This window comes from Pongo abelii, chromosome 7 (assembly GCF_028885655.2).
Source record: "Pongo abelii isolate AG06213 chromosome 7, NHGRI_mPonAbe1-v2.0_pri, whole genome shotgun sequence".
NCBI classification, from domain to species: Eukaryota; Metazoa; Chordata; class Mammalia; order Primates; family Hominidae; genus Pongo; species Pongo abelii.
In genome coordinates, this window is record NC_071992.2 from 24832207 (window position 1) to 24855874 (window position 23668).

The 23668-nt window shown below is 44.4% G+C and overlaps 1 protein-coding gene across 6 annotated transcripts in view; it reads right to left on the bottom strand.

The window, feature by feature from the left end:
• TNFRSF10B (TNF receptor superfamily member 10b) overlaps nucleotides 1-23668 on the bottom strand; it is a 48704-nt gene that overhangs the window by 2885 nt on the left and 22151 nt on the right. For 2 of the 6 annotated variants that reach the window (XM_024251130.3, XM_063726585.1), the window contains exons 2-9: nucleotides 19667-19772; nucleotides 7753-7866; nucleotides 6603-6714; nucleotides 5523-5596; nucleotides 5325-5435; nucleotides 4715-4746; nucleotides 4117-4281; nucleotides 1183-1255 (exon numbers count right to left, since the gene is read on the bottom strand). In XM_024251130.3, the coding sequence (XP_024106898.2) occupies nucleotides 1183-1255; nucleotides 4117-4281; nucleotides 4715-4746; nucleotides 5325-5435; nucleotides 5523-5596; nucleotides 6603-6714; nucleotides 7753-7866; nucleotides 19667-19772 (787 nt within the window). Of the gene's footprint in view, nucleotides 1-5; nucleotides 929-1182; nucleotides 1256-4116; nucleotides 4282-4714; nucleotides 4747-5324; nucleotides 5597-6602; nucleotides 6715-7752; nucleotides 7867-19666; nucleotides 19773-23668 lie in introns of those variants that run through there. The other 4 variants (XM_054561344.2, XM_024251129.3, XM_063726586.1 and 1 more) reach the window with 3 other exon arrangements.

The following is a 23668-nucleotide window of genomic DNA, read 5'->3' on the forward strand; positions in this document are numbered from 1 at the left end:
CAGCCAGGTGAGTTGGGACTCAGAAAGGGCAGAGGATCCCACATCAGGCCCAGAACCCAAGGCAGGGAACCTGGAGAGCCCTGTGTGTGGGCAAACCTGCCACTCCAGCGCCCACCTGCTTCCCATCCACAGAGAGCGCACCCACACTGCCTGGCCTCCCCCACACGCAAGGCGCTGCGGGGAGTCAAAGTCATCAGAGAATCAGCCCTCACACAGGGCTGAGAACCCACCAGGGGAGGATGGATGGACCCTACAGAGGCAGAAAGTAAAGTGGGTGAGAACCCGAGGGAGGGAGAGACAGTGGCTGTAGCAGGAGCTCAGAGGAGAGAGGAGGCTGCCTGGGCTGCGCTTGTCACGGGAGCAGGTCCCAGGGCGGCCATGTCTGCATCTGTGGAAAGCACAGGGCCTGGGACAGGGGACCTCTGTTTTCACCCAGCTCAGCCTCACTTCCTGGGGCTGGGGCAGAGCTAGGTGGAGGCAAACAGACTCTGAGCAAGAAGCAAACCTGAAGACCGAGCAACGCTGCCCAGATCTCGGGACGATGAGGGATTAAATGAGACGTGTGTGCAACATGATGCACCTCACCATCCTTAGAGATAGACAGGGCCACGAACACGAGGCTATGTTTCCCAACAGCCTAATTTTAAGGAACATCAGAAACAAGTGACATTCATTTTAATGTATGGTACTGAATATATTTAAAATATAATTTAATATACAATCAATATACAAAAATTATGAGTGAAATATCATCCACTCTTTTTTGCATTAAGTCTTTGGAATTCGTATGTAGTTTACACAACAGCTCTGCAAACTGGGCTTAGGCACAGGTCAAGAGCTCCTTAGCCCACTGGGGTTAGTGGTGCCGTGCAGGACAGGCCAGCCCCTCAGGAGGTCCTCGGGGGGCGGGTGGGGGCTACATCAGGCCCTGAACAAAGGAGGAGAGAGGACGAGGGGACGGACAGAGTCATTAGGGTCAATGATAGGGTGCAGAAAGGATGAGATAGAGTGGGGAGAAGAGATGGGAGAAGACAGTTTAGGGTCCGGATGGTCTATAGCACAGGACCCACGGCTTCCAGCATGGAATACTCTGGAAGAGCCCTCTCATCTATGGGGACAGCAATTAGGACCCTGTCCCTATTCCCTCCATTCCTGCTGCATCTCCAGGAACAAAACACTTACTCTCAGTGGGATCACCTTCATTCGCTGGAACCAGCAGCCTCCTCCTCTGAGACCCTTCAGCTTCTTCCGGTTCCTGTAACACATAGTGCGGAATGTCCTGGTCAGAGCCAGGAGTCCTACAGTCCAGTACTGTCCCCGACCACCAACCAGCCCTGAGACCTGCAGCACATCACTTCCAGAACATTGTTCTGAAAGTTCTGGCAACAAGACAGGAAACAAAGGGGCAAGACTCTCGAAAGGAGGCCGATACAGCAGTCAATATTTTAGATTAGGAGTGTATATTTTTAAAACTCCAAGGTTTACATTGTAATACCTAAAAGTGAATATGTCCTGATTTTTTTTTTTTTTTTTTGAGACAGAGTCTCATTCCGTCTCCCAGGCTGGAGTGCAATAGTGCGATCTTGGCTCACTGCAACCTCCACCTCTGGGTTCAAGAGATCCTCCTGCCTCAGCCTCCCAAGTAGCTGGGATTACAGGTGTGCACCACCATGCCCAGCTAATTATTTTATTGTATTTTTATATTTTTAGTGGAGACAGGGTTTCACCATGTTGGCCAGGCTAGTCTTGAACTCCTGACCTCAGATGATCCACCTGCCTCGGCCTCCCAAAGTGCTGGGATTACAGGCGTGAGCCACTGCACCTAGCCCTGATGAATGTTAAAACACATAGCAGAGGCTGGGCATAGTGGCTCACCCCTGTAATCCCAGCACTCTGGGAGGCTGAGGTGTGAGGATTGCTTGAGCCCAGGAGTTTGAGACCAGCCTGGGCAACATAGCGAGATCCTGTTTCTAAAAATAAAATAAAATAAGCTGGGTGTAGTGGCACAAAACTGTCATCCCAGCTACTCAGGAGGCTGAGGCAGGAGGATTACTTGGCCTTAGAAGGTCAAGGCTGCAGTGGGCCATGATTGTACCACTGCACTCCAGCCTGGGTGACAGAGTGAGACCCATCTCAGAAGGAAAGAAAGGAAAAGTAGCAGCAGACATAATAAATTAGAAAATGGACTTACAAGAAGACCCAAAATGCAAAGAAACAGCTTTGATGAGGAATAGGAATAATTTATCTGAAATAAACTCCCAAATCTTGATTGAGTCATAATAAAACACTTGACTTGAAATACTATCTTCTTTGATAATAAAATTGAATGTTGAAAGGATCTCAGTCATTCCTAGAACCATGTATTAATTTAAATTAATATTTTTTAAAGCCTAGTGACTATGTGGGCGGGGGGGGGGTGCTGGAGAAAATCTTGTAATTCTAAATTTTATCTAATTCTAAATTATAAGATGTATACAAATAATTTTGAAAACATTTGCTGTCTAAGATATTAAAACATATTAGACAGTTTTGTTTGGTGTTGTACATGATATAATCCTTTTCATGTCAATACCACATATATACATACGCATTTATGTACCTAGATGGTATATGCATAAAGAGTTTAGCAAAGAATCGCAAGAAATTATCCACTGTAGTTACCTGAAATAAGAAGGGCCAAAAGGCTGGGAAAGAGTAAAGAAGGTTCTTGGTATGATCAAGTTTTTTCATACTCTGGTGGATGTGTGGCTATGGGTGACCTGCTTTCAAAAAATGATCAGGCCAGGCATGGTGGCTCATGCTTGTAATCTCAGCATTTTGGGAGGCCAAGGAGGGTGGATTGCCTGAGCTCAGGAGTTCAAGACCAGCCTAGGCAACATGACTAAACCTCGTCTCTACAAAAAATACAAAACTTAGCTGGGCATGGTGGCACATGCCTATAGTTCCAGCTACTCAGGAAGCTGAGGTGAGAGGACGACATGAGCCCAGGAGGCAGGGGTTGCAATGGGCCAAGATCGTGCCAATGCACTCCAGCCCAGGTGACAGAGCAAGATCCTGTCTCAAAAAAAAAAAAAAAAAAATGTTCAAAGTCATTAATAAGCATGGAGGAAGTATTGGCATTGTTCATTTGTTTCCTTTTAAAATCTCTTCTCTTTATTTAAAAAGAAAGTGGTACAGATGCAAAGAAGAAACAGAAACAGTCTAGGTGGAAGAGATCACCGCCCATATAAACATTTGACATTTTCAAGGATAAGATCTAGTTTTTCTTTTTTTTTTTAAAAAAAGAGTGAAGAGGAAGGGAGAAAAAAGTAAACATTTGACATGTAGCAAAGGAGGTGGCAAAAGGGCAAAGGCAGGAGAAAAAGGAAGAATTGGTTGCTAAATGGGCTTGTAAGAAGGAAACAGAGACTCAGAATAATTCAGGGAGTTCCTCAGCTTATATTGAATCAAAAATTCAATTCTGTTTAGATTTTATTGCTGTATGTTAAAAATCAAATCATTAAAAATAAAACACTGCAAGAAACTGGATAGTCTCATCTTATGTCCGAGGGAAGGACTTTCAGTGCTTACGAGCAATGAACAATAAATATATCTACAGATTTCCCGCCTACTCAATATCATATCAAAACTGATGGATTGATATGAACTGATTTGTGTGCGTGTGTCCAATACAAAAGCCCTTTGTGCATTGACTTGGAATCCTACTTTTTGGAAGCTGCCCTACAAACTTTGAAATATGTTTAATGTAATAACAATTTCAGAGTAAATTTAAAACTTCTGCTGTTTCAAGCAAGGGCTCCCTGAGTTCTGTTAGGAGCACATGATGGAGACTGTGCAGCCTTATTCACTCATCAATGAACCCTGTGATCCCCACTCTATGCCTGTGGAGCTCCAGGCTCTGGGGACACAGCAAGGACAGGACAGGAAGAAACAGATGTCCTGCAGACTGGCACGGTCACCACCTCAGTGCAGCTGCTCCATCCCCTGCAGTCCCCTGTCTCCTTCAGGTTCCATTTCCCCTGGGCCAGGAGAGCTAAGGCACTGCCCTCTCCCACTGTCTACGAAATCCCAGGTAAGCAGCAGGCCAGGAAACAAAATGACCTGTCCCCCACTCACCGGCAGATGCTCTGACTCTCCTGGGGACAACATATTGACACCTGTCGGCTCTGCTGGCTCCTGGACTTCCATTTCCTGCTCAGGAACCTGGGTGGGCTGCAAGATACTCACGATTTCATTGAGGGCATTGTCCTCAGCCCCAGGCCGTTGTGGGGAATGTGAGCTCTGGAAAAAGACATTGGGAAGGCAAAGAGCAGACTCAGGAGTCCACACCTAGGGCTTGCTGCAGGGTCCCCAGTATGCAGCTGGACCTGCCATCCCCACCCCCTCTCAGTGAGGTCACCGCAGGCAGCCCAGACTCAGCACATCCAGGACCTGCTGCTGGGGCCAGGCCCCCAGTGCTGCACTCAGGCAGATACCCCATCCCTAGGGTGCAAGCTGTGGGGTGAGGATGTCACCTGGGCTGCAGCAGGGCTCACCAGTCTATGTGGTGCTCATAATGGCCATGTGTCCCCCACAGTCAGCCCAGAGCCCCCAGGCCACTTCAGAGAGTCAGGGCAGCCATGAGGACAATGGGGACCCGCCCACCCAGGTTCTGATGTCCCAGGAAGCAGTTCCTGAGCCCCTGAGCCCCCAGCTCCTGGAGAAACTAACTCACTCTGTCCAGACGCTCAGGGTCCCCACCACCACCTAAAAAAGAAAGTCTCCTGAGCAGGCGGGGAGGGGCCCATGAAGCACCTCCCTCCCAGAGGACAGTGGGGCACAGGGCTGGGCTGGGGGCAGGGACACTGGACAAGGAGCCCTGGGCCAAGGGACAGGAATGGGGCCTTACAATTCAGAGACACCCTGAGGAAGTGGGATGAGAAGGGGACCTAGAGTAAAAACAAACACGTGGAAAATCTCTGGTTCTGCTCTGACCAAGGCTGAATAAATCCTGCAACCACTTCTCATCCTCACCTTTGTCACCTAGTTGAGGAGCCCACTGCCCCCTGCCTGGCTGGGCTTGAAGATGGGAGGAAGTAGCCCTGCCCTCCTGGACTTGGCTGGGAGATGTGGGGACCCCCAGACCCGGGAGAGGGACTGATGAGACCAGGGTCCTGGGGGAGGTGCACGGGATGTGGGGATGGGGGTGACCACAAGGAGGAGGATAGAGCCAGGATGGAGGCACTTAGACTTGGGGCAGGGGCAGGCGTTTCTGTCTGTGGGAATAGGGTGGGAGGGGACAGGGCAGAGAGTGCCCAGTGCCCCCGCCCTCAGCCAGCACCTACCTGAGCAGATGCCTTTCAGGTAAGGAAGGACTTTCTTCCACAGTGAAGACGTGCAAGCAAACACAGCCACAATCAAGACTACGACTAGAACTGTGACTCCTATGATGATGCCTGAGAGAGAACAGGGAGCGGCAGGAGTCCCTCGGCTAGTAGTCACTGTCTCCTCCACAGCTGGGGCTTCCCCAGTGGGCTTTGTACCTGATTCTTTGTGGACACATTCGATGTCACTCCAGGGCGTACAATCACTGACCTTGGCCATCCCTCTGGGACACCTGGGTACACACAGGGAGGGAGAGGCGGACTCTTGATGGAAAGCTGGCCAGGTGGGATGAAAGAGGAGCCACCCTCCCTCCCCAGTGTCCCTGAGAAGACGTCAAGGGAAGGACAGTCTCCTCGTGTCTGCAGGGGGTCCCCCAAGCTCCCTTGTTGAGGCTGGGGAAGGGTCTGAGCATGCACGCTTCAGCCCCTCGGCCTCCCTGCTCTGGGGTGAGAGCTGCAGTTCCGGGAGCCTTCTGTGCTGGGCACACACTGAGCTTTCCTGGGCTGCAGGGGAGGCCTGTGTTAGGAGAAGCCACACTCCAGGGGAAGATCACAAGCCCCTGTGGCCACAAGCTGAGTCCGGTCTTCCAGTCAACCACAAAAGTGAGCTCTTGTCCCCAGCTGTCTGCCCATTCCTCCCAATCACAGCAAATACTAGGGGGGCCAGAGAAGAGCAAATTACTCTTGGCCCCTAAAACCCAAATAGGGAAAAGATAGGTCTTAATGAGGGATCGGGGCTAGGGGTGAGGCCGGCTGGGTGGGCTCAGGTCCTCAGGGGAACTTGAAGGAGCTCCACCCATGGCCTTATTATGCCTTTTGTGGGCCATGGGCACTTTTGTCTTTACGGACCCCTGCCTGCACAAAAAATATTTAAAAATACACTTTATTACTGAATTGGTATAAAGATGAATATATGCCTGGCTGCATTCTACTCATCCTTCTCATTTCAAAAGAAATTAAATCATTTCATGGGCCCCTAAAATTATCATGGGCCCCAAGTCATGGCCTTCTGTGGTCAGTGAACAAGTCAGCCTGGCCAAGGGGACTCGTGCTGGGGAGGGGTGGGAAGAGGCTGCTGCAGGGGGCAGGGGTGGGGACAGGCAGAGGGACCAGGAGGGGAAGCCACAGGCTCAAGGATGTCCCATGGGGGTGCTCTCAGGGGAGAGACAGGGGTACAAGGAGACTTGGGTCTTCTTGGGGTTCCATGGAGCTGCTGGGAGCCCCCAGCTGCTGTCTCACCCTGTGCGGCACTTCCGGCACATCTCAGGAGAATCTTCTTCCCGGAAGGTGCCTTCTTCGCACTGACACACTGTGTTTCTGGTCGTGGTGCAGGGACTTACCTCCACTTCACCTGACAACAGAGCATAAGGTTTTGGGAATGTGTTTTCCTGATGTGTCCCTTGACCCTTTCTCCCCACCCCAAGACCCTCCTACTCAGCACAACTCGGTTCGCCAAGGAGTTCTGAGTGCCAGTTTCTGCACCAGTACACTCATGGCTCATTCAGGACACCCACCCTTCAGCTGTCACTAACACTCAGAGTCATACAAAAGGACCACAGTTCATTATTTATTACATTAGATTAGCGGAAAGCATCGTTTAGGGGATGAGCATCGTTTAGATCGCATGGCCAGTAGCAAGGGAAATGCAAGGCATCACCTGAGAGACTGCAAGGAGAGGAGCCCTTGGGGGACTTCCCCAAGGCCTGGCCTGCTGGGGAGGAGGGAGAGGCCTGAGAACCTGAAGGGTGAGTGAGGCCAAGCACCTGCCAGGAGCACAGAGCCCAGGGGAGAGAGCCTGGCTCCGAAGCAGACCCGTGCCACCGCTGAGATCCAACCCTGTCCACTTAGCCAGGCTCACGGCCCCACCCCCTTGCAGCTGACAGTTTAAAAGATTTCCTTACCATGTAGCATACATTATACAAATACTTTCTGTATTATTATTATTATTATTATTAATTATTGAGACAGGGTTTTGCTCTGTTGCCTGGGTTGGAATGCAGTGGCACAATCTCAGCTCCCTGCAACCTCGACCTCCTGGGCTCAAGAGATCCTTCTGCCTCAGCTTCCTAAGTAGCTGGGAATACAGGCACGCGCCACCATGCCCGGCTAATGTTTATATTTTTGTAGAGATGGGGTTTCTCATGTTGCCCAGGATGGTTTCAAACTCCTGGGCTCAAGTGATGCCTCCCAAAGTGTTGAGATTACAGGCATGAGCCGCTGTGCCTGGCCTGTTTTATTTATTAAAAAGCTCAAAGACAAAATCATGGAACATGGTATGATGAAGACCAAGGTGGACCAGAATCTAGGTCTCCTGATCCCATTTTAGCTACAACTTTTATGTCATCACCCTGCATTCCACCTTTGGGCATGGGGTCCATATGTTCTGTACCTGAATCACACTTGGTGCAGCGCAAGCAGAAAAGGAGGTCATTCCAGTGAGTGCTATAGTCCTGTCCGTATTTGCAGGAGATGCAGTCTCTACTATCTTCTGAGATATGGTGTCCTGGGAGAGGAGAGAAAAGCCGGTGAATGAAATGTCACAGGATTCCCAGAAGCTGGCAGTGGTGGCTGGGGGACTCCTCTTTCAGGGATGTGTGGAACCAAAAGAGGGAAATCTCCTCTACGTAGCTTGGTCAGTTCATCAATTCTGCATTTACACACCTTAAACCAGCGCTGCCAAGAGAAATATAAGCCACACATTTATTTATTTATTTTGTTTTTTATTTTGGAGACGTAGTCTCACTCTGTCACCCAGGCTGGAGTGCAGTGGTGTGATCTCGGCTCACTGCAACCTCCACCTCCCGGGTTCAAGAGATTCTCCTGCCTCAGCCTCCTGAGTAGCTGGGATTACAGGCACACACTACCACACCTGGCTAATTTTTGTATTTTTTTTAGTAGAGACAGGGTTTCACCATATTGGCCAGGCTAGTCTCGATCTCCTGACCTCGTGATCTGCCTGCCTTGGCCTCCCAAAGTGCTGGGATTACAGGCATGAGCCACTGCAACCAGCCGATTTATTTATTTATTTATTTAGACAGGGTCTTGCCCTATAGCCCAGGCTGGAGTGCAGTGGTGTGATCCCAGCTCACTGTACCCTCGACCTCCCGGACCCTCCCTCTCCCCCTACCCACAAATAACTGGGACTACAGGTGCACACCACTACCCCAGGTTAATTTTTTGTGTACTTTTTTTTTGTAGAGATGAGGTTTCACCATGTTGCCTAGGCTGGTCTCAAACTCCTGGGCTCAAGCAATTCACTCTCCTTGGACTCCCAAGGTGCTGGGAATACAGGTGTCAGCCACTGTGCCCAGCCCACATATGAAATTTAAATTTACACTCAGCACATTAAAAAAACTGAGAAGGGGTGAAATTAATTTTAATAATGCATTTTAATTTAATGTACCCCAGATAATATCACTTACATATGTAATCCACATAAAACATTGAGATATTTTAAGGCATTTTTTCATAGTATGTCTTCAAATCCTGCGTATATTTTAACTCACGGCACATCTCAATTTGCAGTAGCATATTTCTTTTTTTTTTTTTGAGACGGAGTCTTGCTCTGTTGCCCAGGCTAGAGTGCAGCGATCTCGGCTCACTGCAACCTCTGCCTACTGGGTTCAAGTGATTCTCCTGCCTCAGCCTCCCAAGTAACTGGGATTACAGGTGCCCGCCACTGCACCTGGCTAATTTTTGTATTTTTAGTAGAGATGGGGTTTCACCATCTTGGCCAGGCTGGTCTCAAACTCCTGACCTCGTGATCCACCCGCCTCACATATTTCAAGTGATTGGCAATCACATGGGCCTAGGGACTACTATATTAGACAGTGCCATCTTAGACCTTTAAAATGCACAGAAGAATCTCCTAATACCTGTTCTGAATGAGCTCCTAAGCCAGTGGAAGATACACCAGGAGCAGAAGTCATACAACAATGGGAAAAGCCTTCAAAATTAAAGCTCACACCATCAGCCATGGGAAGAAAATGGGAGGAATCGCTATAGAGTCAAAGAATGATCCAAAGAAAGGGGGACTAAAGCTGCCCTAGAATGAGGATATGTTTCAAAATTGGAAAGTGTAAGTCCCGCCAACTCTGCTTTTCTTTTACCAGATTGTTTTTGGTCAATAAGTCCTTTTTAATTCCATACGACTTTGAATATAAGTTCTTCCATTTTTAAAATAACACCACTGAGATTTTGGTAGGGATTGCATTGAATCTGTATATTGCTTTGGGTAATTTAACACCATTTTGATCTATGAACATGGAATATCTTCCTGTTCATTTTGCTTTTTTTTAATTTCTTACAGCAATGTTTGATAGTTTTCAGTGTAAAAGTTTTGCAGTAGCAAAGAACAATCCAAAAAGGAAATTAAGAAAACAATTTTACTGGCAATGACATAAAAACAAATAAAACATTTAGGAATAATATTTAAAAAGGAGGTGCAAGACTTTTAAAAAACATTTGTTTGCATATCCAAGAAGCTCAATGATCTCCAAGCAGGATAAGTTAAAAGAGAACTACACTGAGACACATTATAGTCAAATAGACGAAAGCCCAACACAAACAGAAAATCCTGAAAGTAGCAAGTGGCCCACTCAGTATGTACAAGGGAACCTCAATAAGGTTATTAGCTAATTTCTCACCAGGAACCATAGAGGCCAGAAGGGAGTGGGTAACATATTTAAAGTGACAAAAAACAAAAACACAAGCATACAAAATCCTGCAATCAAGAATTTGATATCCAGGAACACTATCATTCAACAATGAAGAATAAATTAAGACATTCTTAGATAAATGAAAGGTAATGGAGCACACTACTAGTAGATCTGCCCTGTGAAATGCTAAAAGGAATCCTTTAAGAGGTAATGTAATGACATTAGATAATAGCTTAAAGGCATACGAAGAGATAAAGAACACTGGAAAATGTAACTATCTAGGTAAATACAAATGGTGGTATGCAGCTACTCAGGCTGCTATAATAAAAAACCATAGACCAAGTGGCTTAAATAATAGACATTTATTTGTCATAGTTCTAGAGATGGCCACCATCTTGCTGTGCATTCACGTAACCTCTTCCTTGCACACACCAGAAGAGGGGGAGAGAGAGAGAGAGCGAACGAGAGAGAGCAAGTTGTCTGGTGTATTTTCTTAAAAAGGCACTAATCCCATCATGAGGGCCCCACCCTCATGACCTCATCTAAACCCAATTACTTCCCAAAGGCACCATCTCCAAATACCATCTCATTGGATGGTAATGCTTCAACGTATGATTTTAGGGACACAATTCAGTCTATAGCACAGTATTATGGTACATTTGGTTTGTGAATCCTCTTGTTTACTTACACGATTTAAAGAGCAAATGCAGAAAACAATAATTACAAATTGATGTTAATGGGCACACAATGTACAAGGATGTGATCTATGACAACAACAAGATGGTGGAGGAGAGACGGAGAAGTACAGGAGCACAGTGTTTGCATACCATTGAAATTATGTTGGTATTATTCCAACTAAGCTCAAGTCCATCTCAGAAAGGCGCCAGTGGGTCCCCAAACCCATCCTATCTAATTTCCCCATTTTAGTATGCGTAATTGGAATAGACATACTCAGCAGCTGGCACAATCCCCACCTTCATTCCCTGGCATGTGAAGTGAAGACTATTATGGTGGAAAAGACCAGGTGGAAGCCACCAGATTTGCATTTACTTAAAAAAAATAGTAAATCAAAAGCAATACCAGATGGGCATGGTGGCTCATGTCTGTAATTCCAGCACATTGGGAGGTCAGGGCAGGAGGATTACTTGAGGCCAGGGGTTTAAGACCAGCCTGGGCAACATAGCGAGACTCCATCTGTACACATACATACAAAATTATCCTGGTATGACGGTACATGCCTGTAGTCTTAGCTGCTCAAGAAGCTGAGGCAGGAGGATTGCTTGAGCCCAGGAGTTCAAGCTGCAGTGTGTTGATTGTGCCACTGCACTCCAGGGGGGTGACAGAGTGATACCCTGCCTGTAAAGCACAAAAAAAACAAAAGCAATACAACATTCCTGGAGGGATTGCAGAGATCATTACCACCATCCAGGATGCATCTGTGGTGATTCCCATCACATGCCCATTGAACTAGCCTATTTGGCCTGTGCCAAAGACAGATGGATCTTGGTGAATGACAGTGGATTATCATAAGCTTAACCAGGCGGTGATTCCAGTTGTAACTGTACCAGATATGGTTTCATTGTTTGAGCAAATCACCACATCCCTGGTACCCTGGTACCTGGTATGCAGGTGTTGAACTGGCAAATCCTTTGTTGGTCATACCTGTCAATAAAGACTCCCAGAAGCAGTTTGCTTTCAGTTGGCAAGGCCAGCAATATACCCTCATTATCCTATCTCCGGGATGCATCAACTCGCAGCCCTATGTCATAATTTCATAATTTAGTTTGCAGGGTTTTTTTTTTGTTGTTTTTTTTAATTAAACAGAGTCTTGCTCTGTCTCTTAGGCTGGAGTGCAGTGGCATGATCTCAGCTCACTGCAACCTCCACCTTCTGGGTTCAAGTGATTCTCATGCCTCAGCCTCGCAAGTAGCTGGGATTACCCATGTGTGCCACCACATCCAACTAATTTTTGTATTTTTAGTAGAGATGAGGTTTCACCATGTTGGCCAGGCTGGTCTAGAACTCCTGGTCTCAAGTGACCCATCCACCTTGGCCTCTCAAAGTGCTGGGATTACAGGCGCGAGCCACCATGTCTGGCCTGCAGGGATATTGATGGCCTTTCCCTTCCACAAGATATCACACAAGATGATCCATTACATTGATGACATTATACTGATTGAAACTCATGAGCAAGAAGTAGCAACTATTCTAGACTTACTGGTAAGACGTTTGCATGTCAGGGGGTGGGAAATAAATCTGACAAAATTTCAAGGGCCTCCTACCTCAGCAGAAGGACAACAACTAGGAAACAAATTCCTAGTTGTTGAATGATGTGGCACATAAGATATTCCTTCTCTTCTAAGATATTCTAAGATAAAAGATAAATTGTTGTATCTGTCACCCCCACCACCCCACAACCAAGAAAATGACACAATGCCTAGTGTGCTTATTGTGATTTTGGTGGCAACATATTCCTCATTTGGGTGTGTTTCTCTGGCCTATTTATCAAGTGACCTAAAAATGTGCTAGTTTTGAGTAGTGCTCAGAACAAGAGAAGGCCCTGCAACAGCTCCAGGCTGCCGTAGACATTTTTCTGTCACTTGGGCCATACGACCTAGCAGACCCAATGGTGCTTGAAGTATTGGTGGCAGACAGCAATGCTATTTTGAACCTTTGGTAGCCCACTCTAGGTCAACCACAGCACAGACCCTTAGGTTTTGGAGCAAAGACTTGCCATCCTCTGCAGATAACTACTCTCCTTTTGAGAAACAGCTCTTCGCTTGTTTCTGGGCCTTAGTGCAGACTGAAATGGTTAACCATAGGCCACCAAATTACTCTACGACCTGACTGCTCATCATGAACTGAGTGTTATTTTGCCTACCAAGCCATAAGTGTGGGCACGTACAGCCTAAAGTTTCCATTTCCATTTTCAAATGTAATTGGTATATATACAAAATTGGGCTTAAGTAGGCCCTGAAGGCACAAGAAAGTTACATGAAGAAGTGGCCCAAGTGCCCATGATCCCCACTCCTGTGATATTACTTTCTTTTGCCCGGCCTGCACTTATGGCCTCATGAGGAATTCCCTATGGTCAGTTGCCAGAAGAAGGTTTACAGGTGGTTCTGCACCACATACAGGTAACACTTAGAAGTGGATGTTTGCAGCATCACATCCACTGTCTGGGACGTCCCTGAAGGACAGTGGTGAAAAGAAATCCTCTAGGCCGGGTGCAGTGGCTCACACCTGTAATCCCAGCACTTTGGGAGGCCAAGGTGGGCGGATCACCTGAGGTCAGGAGTTCGAGACTGGCCTGACCAACATGGTGAAACCTCGTCTCTACTAAAAATACAAAATTACCGAGCATGGTGGCACATGCCTGTAATCCCAGCTACTTGGGAGGCTGAGGCAGGGGAATCACTTGAACCTGGGAGGCAGAGGTTGCAGTGAGCCGAGGTCGCCCCATTGCACTCTAGCCTGGGCAACAAGAGCGAAACTCCGTCTTAAAAAAAAGAGATCCTGCCACTGGGCAGAACTCTGAGCAGTGCACCTGGTTGTTCATTTTGCTTAGAGGGAAGAATGGCTAGACACGCAGTTATATACTGATTCATGAGCTGTGGTCAATGATTTGGCTGGACAGTCAGAGACTCAGAAGGAAAACTGATAACAAGGAAGTCTGGGGAAGAGGTGTGTGGATAGACCTTTCTCAATGGGTAAAAAAACGTGAAGATATTTGTGCCCCATGTGACACAAATATCTTCACAAAAAGTGATCTTAGCAGGGAAGGATTTTAATAATCAGGTAGATAGGATAACCTGTTCTGTGGCTACCAGTCAGCTTCTTTCCCAGCCACCCTTGTCATCACTCAGTGGGCTCATGAACAAAGTGTGCATGGTGGCAGGGATGGAGGTTATGTATGGGCTTAACAATACAGACTTCCCTCACCAAGGCCAACCTGGCTACAGCTGCTACTGAGTGCCCAATTTATAGGCAGCAGAGGCCAACACTGAGTCTCTGATATAGCACCATTCAGAGGGTCAGTCTGCCAGCTACCTGGTGGCAGGTTGATTATTACACTGAACCATTTCTATCATGGAGGGCGCAGCATTTTTACTGGAAGAGAAGCTTATTTTGCACATAGACTTGCCTTCCCTGCATGCAATGCTTCTGTCAAAACTATCCTCTGTGGACTCACAGAATGCCTTATCCACAGTCATGGTACTCACACAGCACTGCTTCTGATTGAGGGACTCACTTGATGGCAAATGAAGTGCCCACTGTAATGGGCCTGTGCTCATGGAATTACTGGTCTTACCATGTTCCCCACCATCTCAAATCTGCTGGCTTGGTAAGATGGTGGGATACGGCCTTTTGAAGACTCATTTACAATGTCAGCTGGGTGGCAGTACCTTGAAGGGCTGCAACAACGTTCTGCAGGAGGCTGTCTACGCTCTGAATTATCCTCCAATACATGCGGTTGTTTCTTCCATTGCTAGGATTCATGTGTCCAGGAATCTAGGGGTAGAAGCAGGAATGGCCCCACTCCACATTACCCTTAGTGGCCTGTTATCAAAATTTTTGCTGCTTTATGCTTTGGTAGAGCTCTGAGTTTCAGAGGGAGGAATGATTCGATGAGGAGACACAACAGTGATTCTGTGTAACTTGAAGTTAAGACTGCCACTTGGCCACTTCGGGTTCCTCATGCCTCTGAATCAACAGGCAAAAACCAGTTACACAAACCCTGCTGGCTGGATTGACTGATTCTGACCACAAAGGGGAAATTGAAGGGGAAATTGGACTGTTATTCCACAATGGACGTAAGGAGGAGGATGTCTAGAATACAGGAGATTCCTTAGGGCATCTCTTACTATTACCATGCCCTGTGAGTAAAGTCAATGGAAAATGACCACAACCCAATTAAAGCAGGACCACTAATAGCTCAGACCCTTCAGGAATAAAGGTTGGTTCACTCTACCAGGCATATAGCCATGACCAGCTGAGGTGCTTAGTGAGGGCACAGGGAATACAGAATGCACAGCGAAAGAAGCTTCTTATAAATACCAGCTACAATGACATGACCAGCTATGGAAACAAGGACTGCAATCGTTGTAAGTATTTCTTCCTTATTGTGTTATGTGTGTGTGTTTATGTGTAAATATATGTTAAGCAAATATCTGTGTTTTCTTCCTTCTCTTATCCCCTTGTTATGTGACATAAGATATTTTGAATTTATATCATAGTATTTAAGTATTGTTCACTTTATAGTATTTATGTTCCAGGGTATCAAGGAAAGGAGTAAACACCACTCAAGAACTTTGCATCCTCTTCTGGAGAAAGGGTTAGTGCGTTTTCAGTTGTATACAGGATAGCTGTATTATTTTAGGTGGAAATATAATGTCATTATTTCCATTACTTGGAGATTAAGTATGGTTTAAAATAATTTCAAATCTTTAAAAATTCTGTATTAGTCAGGGCTCTCTAGAGCAGGGGTCTCCAACGTTTTTGCCACCAGGGACTGGTTTCCTGAAAGACAATTTTTCCACGGACTGGAGTTGGGGGTATGGTGATGGTTTCAGGATGATTCAAGCACGTTACTTTTATTGTGCACTTTATTTCTATTACTGTTACATTGTAACATATAATGAAATAATTATACAACTCACCATAATGTAGAATCAGTGGAAGCCCTGAGTTTGTTTTCCTGCAACTAGACGGTCCCATCTGGGGGTGATGGGAGACAGTGACAGATCATCAGGCATTAGATTCTCATAAGGAGTGTGCAGTCTAGATCTCTCAAATGTGGAGTTCACAGTAGGGTTCGCGCTCCTATGAAGTCAAATGCTGCTGCTGATTTGACAGCATGCAGAGCTCGGGCGGTAATGCTCACTTGTCTACAGCCCACCTCCTTGTGTGGTCTGGTTCCTAACAGGCTACGGACCAGTACTGGTCCATGGCCTGGGGGTCAGGGGCCCCTGCTCTAGAGAGATAGAGATTTATCCTAAGGAATTGTTTCACATAACTGTGGAGGCTGGCAAATTCAAAAGGTACAGGATAGGCCAGCAGAGAAGAGTCACAGCTCAGGTCTGAAGGCTGCCTGCTGGCAGAACACCCTCTTTCTTGGTGGAGGTCAGTCTTTTTTCTATTGAGGCTTTCAACTGATTAGATGGGACCTGCCAACATTATGGGGGTAATCTGCTTGACTCAAAGCCCACTGATTTAAACATTAATTCCATCTAACAACAACAACAAAAACAAACAAAAACAAAAACACCTTCACATAAACATCTAGGATAATATTTGGCCAAGTATCTGGGTAACGAAGTTTACACATAAAATCAACCATCACAAGTCAACCTTGCTCCATACACATACATGTCCTTAAGATCGACGTCAGTGGTCACACAATGTGCAAGGATGTGATCTATGACAGCAACAATAGAAAGCTGGAGAGATGGAGCTGTACAGGAGCACAGTATTTGGATTGCAATGAAATTATGCCGGTATTATAAAACTACCTGTTTCGATACTTAAGAAGCTAATTGTAATCTTCAAGGAAACCAGTAAGAAAATAAGTTTTAGGCTAGGTGCATGGCTCACACCTGTAATCCCAACACTTTGGGAGGCCGAGGCAGGTGGATCACTTGAGGTCAGGAGTTTGAGACAGCCTGGCCAACATGGTAAAACCCTGTCTCTACTAAAAATACAAAAATTATCCAGGCATGGTGGCTACTCCCTGTACTCAGGAGGCTGAGGCAGGAAAATCGCTTAAACCCAGCAGCCATAGGCTGCAGTGAGCTGAGATCGTGCCACTGCACTCCAGCCTGGGTGACAGAGCAGACCCTGTCTCAAAAAAATGTATATATCTATATATATATATATATTTAAGATATATATCTTTAAGATATATATTAGAATAAGTATATATTTAAATATATATTATATATATACACAAAATATATATTTAAGAAAAAAAGAAAATACATTTTAAAATATGCAGAAAAGAAAAGAAGTGAGTGAAAATGGTACATGCCAAGAAATAAACTAAAGTTTTTTTAAAAGGTGGTAAGGGAGGAACAAAATATATATAAGACATAAAGAAAACAAATAGCTGAAGAGCAGAAACAAATCTTTTCTTGTCAATAACTATGTTAATTGAAAATAGTTTAAACTCTGCAATTAAAAGGCAGAGATTGGCAGAATGAGTAAAAAAAGCAAAAAATAGACCATAATCATCTATATGCTATCCACAAGATTCCTGAATTATTTTTATTAATATTGAAAGACAGTCTAAAAAATCCAAATTACACAAACCTTACTTAATAATGTATCATAATGATGCATTATTATCATACCTAATGTAAGTATCATACATAATGATAGTGATTCATGTCACTGATAAAAATGTGATTATTTAATAATAGTGTTGGGGCAACTAAAAAGGTGGCTGAAAAATAATAATGTGTCTTCCTCGCCCTCCTCTTACAACAAAATGAAGTCCAGGTGGCTCAATGACTTAATTACAAAATAGAAAACCACAAAATGACTGCAAATATATACGATAATTTTTTTTTTTTTTTTTTGAGACAGGGTCTCACTCTGTCACCCAGGCTGAAGTGCAATGGCGCGATCTCAGCTCACTGCAACCTCTGCCTCCCGGGTTCAAGCGATTCTCCTGCCTCAGCCTCCCAAGTAGCTGGGACTACAGGCATGCCACTATACCCAGCTAATGTTTGTATTTTTAGTAGAAACAGGGTTTTGCCATGTTGGTCAGGCTGGTGTCAAACTCCTGGCCTCAAGTGATTTGCCCACCTTGGCCTCTCAAAGTGCTGGGATTACAGGTGTGAGTCACTGCGCCCGGCGTTATAATGGGAATTTTTATTAGAATTTTGGACCCGGCGCAGTGGCTTATGCCTGTAATCCCAACACTTTGGAAGGCCGAGGTGAGAGGATCACTTGAGCCCAAGTGGTCGAGGCTACAGTGAGCTATGATCCTGCCACCGCACTCCAGCCTGGGCAACAGAGTGAAATCCTATCTCAATCAATCAATCAATCAATCAATCAATGCATAATTTCCCTAATCTGTAAGAATTCATGTGACTCAATGATTAAAAAAAAACAAAAAACAAAAAACAAAAAACTAACCTCTTACTAGGAGTGAAGAAAACCTAGCAGAACCAGTGTACAGTGTCTGTGTCACGAACAGATTCTTGACCTCATTCACAGGAAGAGAAATGCACATTCCGAGGAGTTTCCACGTCTCAGTCCTCGACACTTGCTATGGGCTGCTCCCTGTGGCTGGAAGGGCCACCTCCCCTCTAGGATGGAAGTTCTCTAACTGCTCCTGCTCAGCCCATTGCAGTCCTGTCTCCCTGGCCTATCGTCTCCAACTTCAAATCCTCATGGGCTCAGTTGTGCCCCTCCTTCTCAGTATTTACAGCTTCTTCCAGGTGGACACCCTCAAGACAGCAGCTTCAAGCATCACCTATGTGCTAGGGTCCCCAAATGTGTACTGTTAGCCCTGCCGCACACTGTCCCCTCAGAGGCCAAGTTACCCTGAGCAGTTGAATTTGGTGCCTTGATTGTCCTCATTCCCCACACGTCATCCATCCACACCCCAAATATGTCTTGAGTCCTTCCTATTCCCGTCCTGCTTCCTGGTCTTGACCCTGGACCACAGCAATAGGAGCATTTACAGATGAGTTTGTGTCTGCTTCACGCTGGGTTCTTCCTTCTCCATGCTCTGCTCCTGGCAAGCCCACGCGTGCAACGTGAGGGTTTGCCCTTAGGCAAGTCTTTCCTGTGGCCCTTAGTCATGGAAAAGATATGCAAATTCTTAAATGGATTTTAAAAGCCACTGCTTGCCACACTTGCCTGCCCTGGAAACCTTCATGCAGCAATCAATTCCTAACTCATACACACGGGGGAAAGAGGGGAAGAAGTGCGAGGCGAACACAACAGTCAAGCACAGTTCAGGCCAGGTTCCTGCTGCATCTCTGGGGGCTCAAATGACCTTACGGGGCACCACATAAGATCCCAGGGGAGCGCCTCACACTCAAGGCCCTCCACCTGCTTCCTGTCTTGCTCCGGTTCAATCCAGGAGTGAGCACTCAAGATGCACATCCGATGCTGGTGGCCCTCTGCTGAAAACTTCTCAGGGACATCCATCACTCATGAAATAAAATCCAACTTCCTCTGTGTGGGATCTGACCCCACCTGTCTCTCTAACTTCCTAACCCTCCACTTCCCACAGCAGCCCCCTGCCATTGCTCCATCTTCCCCAACCCCTGCCCCCTGGCAATTGTTCCAGTGGAACCCTCCTAGGAGCACTCTTCCTGGCTCTCTGAACCTCTGGCCCTGCCCTCCTCCTGATGTCAGCCCAAAGTCACCATTGCCTGGAGGCCTCACCAGCCCCATCTCTGTCCCACTCAATTCTCTCTCAAGGTTCCTATCAGTTTCTTTGGCTGTCTCATTCATCTGTGTGTCTTGATACCATCCTAGCAGGAAGGCTCCAGAAAGACAGAGCCTCAAACTGGAGGCACCCAATGCCTCTCTGTGGAATAAAGAATGAGGAAGTGCAAAGGAAAAGACTGGAAGCTCATGGAGACAAGGGGAGGAGGGGCAAAGATCAGAGACCCATCTTGAACATACCAGGTGGACACAATCCCTCTGAGGGGCTGGACCTCTTTTGTTGTGGGGCCGCTCTCTGCTGGGGAACTAGGTCTTGTTGGGTGATCAGAGCAGACTCAGCTGAGACCTGTGGGGACAAAGCAGGGATGGGCATGAGTGGCTTCCAGACCTCACCCCTCCCAGGATCCACTCACATTCTCTTGACCCCAGGCACCCAAGCTAAACAGAACCCTCATCTTTCTTGCAGCTCTTACCTCTCAAACATCCTTTAGTGTTTGTTTGTCCCTTCATATTTCAGGGAAGGCCAAGTAACATACACTTGAAAAACTCTTCTAAACATGTTCACTCCAGAAAATGCAGGCAAGGGAAGTTTTTAGAAGAATACACAGACCACACGTGATATTCTCAGCTAAAGACAGCATCCATTAATATTTTGTCTCATTTAGTTCCACTATTTTTCCATAGGTATGCCTATTCTCTCTCTCTTTCTTTCTCTTATTCTCTCTCACACAGACATACACACAGACACACATTTTTATAAATGGGGGTTATAATATAGCAAACTTAAAAAATTGGGATACAGGATCAAACATTAAATAGCGAAGTTCTGATTTAAAAGGTGCCTGACATATAGACCAAAGAGCCCAGAAATGAACTTGCACGTACAGCCATGTATTGCTCAACATTGTTCTGAGCAAAGGGTCATTAGGCAATTGTGTTGTGTGAACATCAGAAGAGCGTGCTTACACAAACTTAGATGGTGTAGCCTATGACACACCTGGCCTATATGGTGTAGCCCTTTGCTCCTAGGCTACAAACCTGTGTGGTATGTTACATAATTGCATGCAGCCACCATGATATATGCAGTCTGTTGTTGACAGAAATGTTGTTACGTGGTGCATGACTGTATATGATCAAGTAATTTTTGGCAAAGGTATCAAGATCATTTAATTAAGAGAGGACAATCTTTTTAAAAATGGTCTTGGGAAATCTAGACATTGACTCACCACAAAACAATGACCTCAGACCTTTAACTTACATATATACAAAAATTAACTCAAAATGGATCCAAAATATAACATAAAAGTGAAAACCCTAAAACTTAGAAGAAAACATAGGAATGATTCTTCCTGACCTTGGATTTGGCAACGATTTCTTGAATGTGATCCCCAAAACACAAGCAATATAGGAAAAAAAATAGATAAATTGCACTATGTAAAAATTAAAAACTTTTGTGCATCCAATGATGATCAACAGTGAAGGGGCAACCCACAGGAAGAAGAAAACATTTGCTAGTTATATATCTGATAAAAGGTTAATATCTAAAATATATAAAAAACTCCAACTAAACAACAACAACAACAAAAAGTCAACAATGTGATTAAGAAATGAACAAAGAACTTGAATGGTAACAAGCTCCTGAACAGCCAATGTGTCAAAGAGGAAATCAAAAGAAAATTTTAAAAATATATTAGAAAATGAAATGGAAACATAACATAACCAAACGTATGGGATGCAGCAAAAGCAGTTTTAAGAGGAAATGGCAATAAATGCCTCCATCAAAAAAGAAGAAAGATCTCAAATACAAGACTTAATGTTGTACCTCAAGGAAATAGAAAAAAAGATACACTAAGCCCACAGTTAGCAGAGCAAAAGAAATAATAAAAATCAGAGCAAAAATAAATAAAAGAGACTAGAAAAAAATACAAAAGATTATCAAAATTCTGTTAGTTTTTTGAAAAAATAAATGAAATCACAAACCTTTAACTAGACTAACTAAGAAAAAAGAAAGAAGACAAATAAATTAAATCAAAAATGAATGAGGAGGCCAGGTGCAGTGGCTCATGCCTATAATCCCAGCATTTTGGGAGGCCGAGACGGATGGATCACTTGAGGCCAGGAGTTGGAGACTAGCCTGGCCAACATGGCAAAACCTCGTCCCTACTAAAATACAAAAAACAACAAAAAAAAATAGCCAGGCATGGTGGTGCGCACCTGTAATCCCAGCTATTTGGGTGGCTGGGGCACGAAAATCGCTTGAACCTGGGAGGTGAAAGTGGCAGTAAGCTGAGATCTTGGCACTGCACTCCAGCCTGGGCAACAGAGGGAGACTCTGTCTCAAATAAAAAAAAAAAATGAGGAGACACATTACAATGGATACCACAGAAATGCAAAGGATCATATGAAAATATTATGAACAATTATATGCCAAAGGATTGAACCACCTGGAAGAAATGGACAAATTTCTAGACACATACAACCTACCAATACTGAATCATGAAGAAATGGAAAAATCTGAACAGACCAATAATGATTAAGGATATTAAATCAGTAATGAAAAGTCTCCTATCAAAGAAACACCCAGGACCCAGAAGCCTTCACGGCTGAATTCAGCAAAACATTTAAACAAGAACTAAAACCAATCCTTTCTAAACTTTCCCAAATAAATTATACAGGAGGGACTACTTCCAAACTTATTTTACAAGGCTTGCATTACCTTGATACCAAAGCCAGAATAGAACACAGAAAGAAAAGAAAATTATAGGCCAATATGTCTAATAAACACAGATGCAAAAATCTTCAACAAAATACCAATAGACCAAATTCAATAGCTCATTAAAAGAATCATTCACTATGATAAAATGGAATTTGTTCCTGGGTTGCAAAGATGGTTCAACATATGAAAATCAATAAATGTGATATACCATATTAACAAAATGCAGGACAAAAACCATATGATCACCTCAATAGATGTAGAAAAAGCATTTGACAAAACACAACATTCTTTCATGATAAAAACTCTCATCAAATTAAGTGTAAAGGGAAGGTATCAACACAAAAAAAAGCATTACATGACAAGTTTACAGCTAATATCATACTCAGCAGTGAAAAGTTGCAAGTTTTTCCTTTAATATCAGGAACAATACAAGGATGCTTACTCTCACCACCTCTTTTCAACATGGTACTGGAAGCCCTAGCCAGAGCAATTAGGCAAGAAAAAGAAAATAATTATTAGGTATTCAAATAGAAAAGGAAGAAGTAAAATTGTCTATTTGCTGATGACATGATTTTATATATAGAAAACCCTGAAGACTCCACCAAAAAACTGTTAGAAATGGTAAACAAATTCAGTAAGGTTGTGGAATACAAAATCAACATATGAAAATCAGTAGCATTTCTATATATTAATAATGAACTATATGAAACAGACATTAAGAAAACAAACCTATTAAGAGCAATTACAAAAAAAAATCTCAGGAGTAAATTTAACTAAGGAAGTGAAAGACCTGTACGTTGAAAACTGTAAAACACTAATGCACAAAACAGAAGAGACAAATAAAATCGAAAGAGACACAAATGCATGAAAATAAATGTTCATGACTTGGAAGAACTAATATTGTTAAAATGTCCATACTATCCAAAGCAATCTATAGACTCAATGTAATCACCATCAAAATTCCAATATCATTTTTCATAGAAATAGAGAAAACAATCCTACAATTCATATGCAACCATAAAAAAAAAACCACACACACAAATAGCCAAGGCAATCATGATCAAAAAGTACAATGCTGGAGGCATCACACTACCTGGTTTCAAACTATACTACAAAGCAATAATAATTAAAACAGCATGGCACAGGTATAAAAATAGACATATTGACCAATGGAACAAAATACAGAGCCTAGAAATGAATCCACATAGCTATGGTCAATTGATTTTTGCCAAAAGTGCCAGGAATACACAATGGGAAAAAAAAGTCTCCACAATCAATGGTGTTAAGAAAGCTGGATATCCATATGCACAAGAATGAAATTGGACCCTTATCTTACACCATATACAAAAATCAACTCAAAATGGACTAAAGACTTAAATATATGACCTGAAACTATTAAACTACTAGAAGAAAACACAGGGGCTAAAACTACACAACATTGGTCTGGGCAACATTTTTTAAAATTTGACCGCAAAAGTGCAAACAACAAAAGCAAAAATAGACAAATGGAATTATATCAACATAAA